The 9130-nt window shown below is 49.0% G+C and overlaps 4 protein-coding genes across 4 annotated transcripts; 1 reads left to right on the top strand and 3 right to left on the bottom strand.

Moving 5' to 3' along the window:
• Window positions 1–775: 775 nt before the first annotated feature.
• BO94DRAFT_587470 (F-box protein) lies at window positions 776–4419 on the top strand (the record flags this gene model as incomplete). Its single annotated transcript, XM_025615829.1, has 8 exons — window positions 776–872; window positions 937–2312; window positions 2368–2622; window positions 2845–3009; window positions 3067–3198; window positions 3262–3609; window positions 3672–4067; window positions 4138–4419. 8 exons carry the CDS (start codon window positions 776–778, stop codon window positions 4417–4419), a joined length of 3051 nt encoding a protein of 1016 aa, XP_025465831.1.
• Window positions 4420–4642: 223 nt separating this feature from the next.
• BO94DRAFT_548026 (uncharacterized protein) lies at window positions 4643–5326 on the bottom strand (the record flags this gene model as incomplete). Its single annotated transcript, XM_025613372.1, has 1 exon — window positions 4643–5326. One exon carries the CDS (start codon window positions 5324–5326, stop codon window positions 4643–4645), a length of 684 nt encoding a protein of 227 aa, XP_025465832.1.
• A 423-nt stretch (window positions 5327–5749) lies between these two features.
• BO94DRAFT_536954 (uncharacterized protein) lies at window positions 5750–6630 on the bottom strand. The gene has a single exon (XM_025612158.1). It carries the CDS (start codon window positions 6555–6557, stop codon window positions 5976–5978), a length of 582 nt encoding a protein of 193 aa, XP_025465833.1. The 5' UTR covers window positions 6558–6630; the 3' UTR covers window positions 5750–5975.
• Window positions 6631–7252: 622 nt separating this feature from the next.
• Window positions 7253–7831, bottom strand: BO94DRAFT_548028 (uncharacterized protein; the record flags this gene model as incomplete). The annotated part of the gene is made up of 1 exon (XM_025613373.1): window positions 7253–7831. One exon carries the CDS (start codon window positions 7829–7831, stop codon window positions 7253–7255), a length of 579 nt encoding a protein of 192 aa, XP_025465834.1.
• Between the last annotated feature and the right edge of the window lie 1299 nt (window positions 7832–9130).

The following is a 9130-nucleotide window of genomic DNA, read 5'->3' on the forward strand; positions in this document are numbered from 1 at the left end:
GTTGATTGTCTGGTTGTGGTTGTAACTGGGAGGTTGGATGGTGAGAGTGAGTCACGAGGGAAAGAGAGAAATTAAGGTTATTGGGTCAGCAGACGTCGTACGCGTGCCTTGGCGATGATTGGTCAATTGGGCAGGTACTATTTATAGGGCGGGGTGGGATTGCGGAGATCGCGGCGATCGCGGAGATCAATCACCCTATCCTGGGGGAACCAAGCAGTACACTCCATGGAGTTGATTGCAGCTTTAACTGTTCATCCCTAGCAATGGGAGGTTCGACATATGGTCAAGTATATCTCGAAAAACCCCTCTCGAATCGCCCCGTATAACTTCCAGACAGTGGAGTATATTGCCCCCGGTCATACAATTCATCCAGGGGAAGCTCGGGCCAGTATTGAGTCTGGTATCAATGGTGATGAAATAAATTAGTTATGTGAACGTCTTATTTCTGTCACCACCACAATTGTCCTCACTGTCCCCAGATATAGAAGATCCTGCTGTGTCAAAGTTGTCCTCAGGAAAGAAGAGTCACGAGCCCGGGGCGCTCGGACCCCTTACGACCCCACCAGCCCACATGACAGGACGAGCTTCCCTGACGTGTCTTGTATACCTGCATCCTTGTGTGTCTGTCTGTCTCTTTGTCTCTCTGTCTACCTGTCTGTCTGTCTGATTCATTCTTTACTGACCCGCGTCGACCGCGTCGATTTGTTGCGGTGCCGCAACAGTCCCCATTTCACCTGCAAACGAGCTCCACGAGTATCCGGCCACCGTATCTGCAATGCTGCACTGCACTATCTGCGGTGTCGTTATCTCTCCGGCTCATTGGGCACCTGAGCAGGTATACGGTGGGGAGTGGCACAAAGCCCTGTGCATAGGTTCGTTCCCTCATCAACCCTGGCGCTTCTGCATGATTCCTGACGGGTGACATATATCGTTCAGTCCGCCGCGAGGGAACTGAGGCCCCTGCCTGGCTTCGCGGTGTCGGTTACACCAACTACCAGGACGAGATCTTTGTCCCCCTCGAGGGCGATGACCTTCTCAGCCCTTGTCGAGGGCTTCCGCCATATGGCCGATTCTTCGATCCGGATACTGGCTGCTGGACATTCCCTTTTCATGCGGCCTGCTGGGATATCTTGCTGCAGCGAATCCCCGAGGCCGCTTCTAATATTTCCCGGGTTGCGACAATTTTGTACAATGTGTTCTACTGTACACCATGGAGCCCAGACGGTTTCCTTCAGCCGGGGCATGACTTTGAGGGAGCGGCTCGGTTTCAAGACCCTAGATGGAACCCGGTCTCAACGATGAAAAGTCGGGGATACGCCAATCTTTTGGCAAGCCCTTCTCGACTATCTAGCCTTGAAGGTATCGTCCGACCAGCCGAGGATCGCAGTGCCCCGTCACTTGTTATTCGAAGGTTTGCCATGATAGACGATATCTTCGCCCGCCTTCCTGTCGAGGTCTTAGTTACAGTCCTTACTTACCTCCCTTCTTCATCTGTGGCATGCCTACGGCTGGCATCCAGGTCTGTTGCCTGTGCGACTAACCCGACGTCGCTCCCACAGCATTTCTGGAAGAGTCGATTCCTCCCAAGCTTCGAAATGGGCTTTGCGTTGCCGACCGACACCAATGGCCGGCAGGATTGGCGTGATACTTACTTCACTATTAAGGCTGCATTGAGTCATGACCATGCCTATGACGGACTGAAAAGCAGGCGTCGTATTTGGAAGATCGTCAGCGTTAATGCGATTTTAATCGAGCAACACATGAGCGATGTTGTCTTATGCGGCCATTCTTGCTCCCGTGATGACTCCTTGGCGTCTCAATCTGATAGCGATGCTGTTCAACGATTGTCAACCCGGTTCGTCACAACCCAGCTTACGACAAACACCCTTGGGCTTCTTCAATCGGGAAGCAGAAATATGTTTGGCCGGACCATGCTCGTGCCGGTGATGAAGGGTGCAATTACCCTGGTCGAATTTGCAACCGTCAGTTTCAATTCGCGTGTATTCATCTCTGGCTTCCGGTTCACGCTAGATGACGCGGTTGCTGGGAACCAGAAAACCCGTTGCCTGGGCTATACCTCTTACACAATGCAACCTGTAGCCAGCCCCTCGGCATTGGAACGTGTTGTAGCATTTGACTTGGCCATATGCGCCGGCGGACTTGTTGGGGTCCGGCTTGTCTTGCAGAGTGGCTCTGGTACCAATAGGACCGGATGGGTAGGTGGCGCGGACCCTAATGGAGCAGATGTTGTATTCGGGGAGATGTTTTGGGGGAAGGCTGTGGACCAGATTGGCATCGTGGCCAGCTTTGACGTATGCACCACTTAGCTCATATACTTGACCAACCCCATTGGCTGACAGTGAAAAGGCATTCAAAATGGTTGCGTTCGGCATCAATGATGGCAAATTGCCAGGCACTGGACATTCCCAGTCAGGAAGGCCCCTGCCCATCTGGACGCCCTCCTTCCCGACGGAGACATCGAGGCTCTGTCCCGAGCCCCAACCCTTGGAATACCAGAAATTCAATCGATTCTTGAATATTGACTTTGGTGGGGTCCACGTCCGAAGGATCGCGCATCTAACACGGATTGTAGCCCACATGTTCACCCCTGAGGCTCCGCTGGTTGGCTTATCATTCTATTATGATCAAAACGACCCGTTGCACTTTGGTGGATAAGGCATGACTGAGGCTTCTTTCTTTATTGACGGGCCTGGCGGAGAGAGGATACAAAGTGTGACATACGAACAAGCATCCGACTGCCACGGGATTGTTTCACTCCATGTACGTCGCCGGTATCGCTGCCACCCATAAGAAGCACTCTCAAATCTGACATTTTGCATTTAGCTACTGACAAATTTCGAAAACGAGGTTACTTTCAAGGCCAACCAGCTGGCCGATATCTCAGCGTTCACACGTCCATTCGCCGAGCCCGAGAATATCCAATATACGAAAAAGACTCTCCGAGCGCCGAATGGGTACAGTATTTCAGGCTTCACGTCAGTCCTCGAGGTGAGCAGCTCAATGCCGTCAGAAATGGTTTATGTCTATAGGTCTGACTCCTCTCAGGCCACCAGTGGTTCCTTTCAGACATTTGGTTTGCAGTGTGGAAAGGAGGATGGCAACCTGTTGCCCAGAGGCGATCTGCCAATGCTCCCGCTGGATAGTCGGACATCTCCTGCGGACCTCCCCTCATTCAAGGTATCGCAATTGATAACAAATTCCTCCAGAGGCTGCCAATGGTATACGACTGCTTCTTTAAAGGGGGTCAAGCTAGTGTGTTTCTCGCGGGGGTGCCACGGCCGTCCACGCCGATCCGACGAGATCTCAGGCTTATGGCTAGAGTACAATAATGATTCACGCCCCTGTATTGTTGGGCAGTGGATTTCCGAGACCGAGACCTTCACTCTAGAGCCGGGCGAAACGATAACCGGGATAACGGTGTGGTTGTCTAAGTGCAGAGTGTATTTCAGTAAAAAGTACCCCCTTGGTCGCGTGGTCCGCATCGCCATTTCGACTCCCACGCGCTGCAAAGTATGCTCGCTGGGAGGGACTCCGAAGGGAAGCCAACACATGATCCTGAAATTTAAGGATAATCGTCTGGAGGAACTAGTAAGGAGATCTCGATACCTCTTCCGCCTGGCTCTTTAGCCCGTCTGACAATTTATATCTAGTCTCAACTTATATGGTCATTTAATGACTGCTGGGACCTTCCCTATGTCACCTTGACCACAAAGGTGGCTAGTGACCATTTGTCCCTTTGGGACCCGTTGGATCTCTGCGCAGGTCGTCCATTGATGTGTCCCGAAAGGGTGTTCTGGAAATCAAATGAAGACACCAACAGTCTTTTATCAATTGCATGTTTCACAAGCTCTGGCAAATCATGTTTCTCAGGCTTAGAGGACCGACGAAGAATTGTGGGAATCAGGGTCACCTATGAGTCCGGTCATTCTTTTGATCTGGGCACAGTGAGCGGTACTACCATGTTCCCGGAGCTATCCTTCGATCCTGACGACTGCATCACGCAAATTGAACTTTTCAGAGATAACCTTGGATTGAACGATGTCTCGGTAAGTCCCGAGACTTACATTTCTGCTTTCGTTCCACCCCCTGCCGAATACTAATGACTGGATTGTGTAGTTTTCAGCCATGAATACGAGAAGTAAACGATGCACTACAAAGAGATTCGATGACCCCTCCGGTTTCCCGCTGGGAACCATTGGACGTAATGTTCATTATACAATCAATTTTGCCCAGCGAAAGTGCTGGTGGGCCTTCGTTCCCACCGAAAAATTCGACCCTGTGGGCCCAAGCTATCAAAATGATCTTCTCCAGGGTGAAGTCATTGGCCTTTATGTCGTCTCTGTGTTCGAACAAGGGTTATACATTGGACTGCTATTATACCAAAAAGGCTCTGAATGATAGGACCTACGAGCAGGGTATGGGAAAAGATTCGCGAGCCTCAGAATGAGCTACTAGCACCCCATTCGAACATGGTCTTCCTCGATGTGTGGTGGATTTTCCCTAAGGGAGGCTATGCAACGGCTACGATTTTGTCCATATATGTCAACACACAAAACATAGCTAACAACATCAAAATGAAAACACCCCAGTGGCTGATTCCACATAACCAAACCCAGCACCTTCACTTCCTCTTCTTCTTCTCCTCCTCCTCACCCTTAAAATTCCCAGGATCCAACACCAAGCCCTTCACAATAATCAAGAACAACTTCGCCGAACCTAGATCGTAACCATTCCCTAAAAAGAACGTCCTCCGTTCCTCATTCCTCTGCAAGCTCGCAGGAAACGTGACAATCCTATACAAAGATACAAGAAGCCCCTTATCAACATCCCACTCCCAAAGTTTAGCAACCATTCCAATCCCCGTAACCGCATAGACACGCGAGACACCACCCCTCTCACTCTTCACGATTCTCGTTTTGCAATATGCCCTCAACTTCCCCTTCGCGTACTCCCACGCCGGCTTCTCAGGGTCATTCATTCCCATACACAGAACCAGAAAGATGGGAGTTTGTAGATGGATTTTCTTCTTCCCTGCCGCACATTCGTTGAGTACGACTTGGACTATACTATAGGGAGGCTCTCCCTCAGGGTATGGAAAATTCTCTGTGTTGAGGAGTGATAGTGGACTGTTTTTGTCGTGGGAAAGTATGGATGTACATATCACTCGCCAGAGATCGACGACGTCGTCTTTCGTGGGATCTTCGCGCATGAGGTCTAGCATGTTCAGGAGTTTGACGTCCCAGTGGAGGTCCCAGCAGGTGGTGGTGAGGAGGGGAGGGAGGTAGGGTTTGGCCTTGGGGGGCATGGGATAGGATGTTTTGGGCTATGTGATACTCTGTTGTCTATAATGAATAGGATGGAAGGAGGAATTTTTTATACGGGGGAGTATAAAGCGGACTGGATGGGTGTAAAAGGGATTTTGCGATGGTAACTTGGGAAGTGCCGGTTGGGGGTTTGGTATAGAGGGGATTGATGGAAGGTGCCATGGTTGAGTTATTGGTTGATTTCAATGTTGTGTTTAACGATGATGGACATTTTTGAGAGGTGGCCCTGATGGTTTAGGTTTTATCTTCTTTTAATCATGGCTGGGAATATTACCGTAGCTTGCATGTAATCCTACAATGAGTGGATCCTTTTAAGGCGTGTGAGATAAATGCCGTCCATTGTCTTCAACCGAATAACAGAACCACATTAAGAGGCGTCATCAGATCACTACTATTGACATAATCTTCGATCGGTTAATCGGTTAATCCTAAACTCGGTCTGGGATAAAGCCTGACATCTGTGATTTATACCTTCCTACTCCAAAAGTCTTGGAGGTGAAACAACAGTCCACCCCGACATCAAAATACTCGCAAAAGCTGACAGTATGGCTGATTGCGCGAAGTCGAGTGACTTGCTTTATACCTTCAAGAAGTCATGATAAAAAAGAAGAAATACCCCGCCAAGCAGACTTAGTCCGAACCCCCCTCACCTCCAGAAGGTAGCCTCACACCTGACTGCGCCCAATCCCAGCCAGTACCGCGAATATACTCCAAACACCGCTCCGCTTGATATCCAGAGTTCCCATCAACAAAATCACAAGTATCAACCTCCGGAATCAAAGGCGCGAGTATCAGATGATCATATCTCCAGAACCTAACCTTGGTGCCGATTGCCGTAGCTCCGAAGATGCGACTTGTTCGATTCGCATTCCCCTCACAATACTGCGCCAGTTGAGCCCTTGCAGACTCCCATTCCGGAGTATCTTTGCTCGGCCGCTTGCATTGCATAATCCGAATCACCTTCTCTTGCGGGTCCGTAAAAGACGAGGTCACTGCAGAAACCTGGAGTATGACGCAGTCAACCTCTTGATTCGGGTGCCGAACTGTTTGCTTGTTGTAGAATTTGAATCCCGACGCCAGAGGGAAGAAGACGATGCAAATGTTAGTCCAGAGAATGCTGACAGGCGACTCCGTGGAATGCGGGGTCACCGCGCGTAGTGCACTGAGTAAGGCGATGAGCCGGGAGAAGGCCGAAGCGGGGTTTGGTGCCATTTTAAGAAGAGTTATGAGAATGCGATGGTCGGGATATTGTGATGAGCTTGATTCTGGATGGGGTGACGAGGGGAGTTGGGTTTAGATGACGAAGGGAGCCAGAGGATTAGTGAACATCAACCTAATTTGGTCACGTGATTATGGCGAAGCAAATCGGGGAGTAAAGAAAGTCTCCGTTTCAGAGATGTCAGAATAGTTCGAGAGCAAAGCATGTGGCCCACATGGAGATATAGGTATTTTACAGAGCTGTGTTGCTATAAATTCTGGATCGCTTCACTAGGACTGTCCCGTATATTAGAATGCTACTACTATCGTTATCATTTATGTATTTGAACAGCACTGTTTTCCGAGTCTCTCCCATGTCGACGTACATGGTACTGTTTCAGGGTACAGAGATGCATTCTATATTACTCCCTGTGAAAGCTTTGGAACGGGAAAGTTGATTCGACGATTGGTGATTTATACACAAGCCTCTGTTACGAGGTTCTCTAAGATCATAATCCTTGCACGACAAATTCTGGGAGCTCTGCTTAGAACAGTTTATCAGTGGTGTGATATACAGGTTTCGAACTGAACGGGCTCGAAAATACAACGAAATATTGACCAAACTTTAGTTATAGTCAATCCACAGCCAAGATGCACAGAATATCAACCTCTTCCACACAAACTACCTCAAAAAAAAACCCAATTTCCCATCACCTATGCATACTAACCGCCCACTTCCTCCCACGCCTCCTAATAACCTTCAAAACCTCCTCCAGGCCCCTTCTATCAGCATCATCTTCCAACTTCAACTCAAAATCATCCTCGATAGACGGGTTGATTACAGGATAAGAACAACAAAAAAGCCTCACTTTCGTACCAATCGCCACCGCGCCATAGACCCTCTTATCCCCCGATAGACTCTCTCGACAGTACTCGAGCATCTGGGTCGTCGCCTGCGTCCATCCGACCTGGGTATCTTGGCTGGCATCTTTATACACAATGACAAAAATTGGAATGTCCTTGGAATCATCGGGGACTTCAGCATTGCATGAGCGAACCACGAGGCATTCGAAGAAGCTTCCCTCGTGGGACAGCACGGTGTCCACTGTGACTTGCTTTTCTATGCTTTGGATGAATCTGGGAGAGGGGAAGTATTGGGTGCAGATGGTGCTCCAGAGGATACGGACGTCAGTGGAGGTTTGGGGGATGGAATGCAGGTCGCATTCGAGGATGGTGTTGATGTGGAAGGATGGTGATGGGGAAGGGGAGATCTTGGTTGAGGGTTCCATGGTGTAGTGGGCATTAACAATGAGGGTGCAATCTAAAGAATCATGTGGAGGTTGAAGATTATGAATGGACGTGGGCTTTGTTCGGGGTGCTTTATGTTTAGTTCTTCCATGGGATTTTGCGGGGTATATACCCAGACCATGAAGAGTTAGTTTTTGGGCACGGGTTTGTTCTTTGATTGATACGATCTGTAGGAGTCTTTCTTTCACTTGTTCATTGGGACCTTGTGGCTTTTGGGATGTTCCGGTTATGTAGTTGCAGTGAGGGTTAGATGGTTGCACGTGATGTCGGATGTTTGGGATATTCTCAGTACGTATGACAAGAAGATGTCCTTTGTTCGTTACTACCCACCTAACAATGACAGGTTGGGCGGTATCAGGCTTCAAAAAAAGGGATGTGCCTATTTTAATGCTGTACCGATCGTAACCAGCAAGCTAAACGGTCAGGATCCACCGGATCTCGTATTCACTGTTGGGGAATCTTTATGATCAACATGTTAAAGACTGACTTTTGAGACTTTTCTTCGGAGGAACACTCCATTGGATATTACTATCCGTACCTGTGAAGCCATCGCATATTGTTCTAGTTAGACGTCTTCATTTGCAATGGCTGTGCCATGTTCCCTTGGCCATCGTATCTACATCTCAGGCACATTGTCCATGGTATGTCTATATTTCTGCAGTGTAACCATTTATCATCTACAAAGCATACGCAGTGTCAGTGTGACATACTAAGAGGCTGTCCGGGGGCAATTCTGGTTGTCATCCAACTTCTGTGCTTACACTGGATGTGTATCCACTCTTCAGATATCCGTTCCAGAAATTATACACCAGGGATGATTGATACTCAATAAAATAATCTAGCTATCACGAAATTACACTGCAACGATACTCCAATGTCTATGACCCTCTAAAACCAAAGTTGACATTGCGTTGCCACATCAGACCACCGATACCGGGTTCAAATCCTCCAATGTAGCTTTGGGTCTGTTGAGCAGGCGATAGCAGCATCCCAATCCCACTCATCATCGCTGTTATCCAGGTCGCGAACGGGAGCTCTATACTCATCATCATCGTCCTCATCATCATCCTCATCATCATCCTCATCATCCCACAACAAACTCCTCCTATACTCCTCCACCTTCCTCCTGTCCATCCTCCTCCTCTCATCCCTCCTCTTCCTCCACTCCCCAATCTCCCCCACATTCTTCCCCCCAAACAATACCACACATCACTAGTCAAATACCTCTGCGGCTCCAAACACACCAACTTAAACCATCCATCCCCCCACCTAAACTCCGT

The sequence above is a fragment of the Aspergillus sclerotioniger genome (genome assembly GCF_003184525.1).
Source record: "Aspergillus sclerotioniger CBS 115572 chromosome Unknown BO94scaffold_20, whole genome shotgun sequence".
Taxonomy (NCBI): Eukaryota; Fungi; Ascomycota; class Eurotiomycetes; order Eurotiales; family Aspergillaceae; genus Aspergillus; species Aspergillus sclerotioniger.

What these genes read in the sequence shown, in the direction of transcription:
- BO94DRAFT_536954 (XM_025612158.1), bottom strand. Translation starts at nt 6,557, where the DNA reads ATGGCACCAAACCCCGCTTCGGCCTTCTCCCGGCTCATCGCCTTACTC.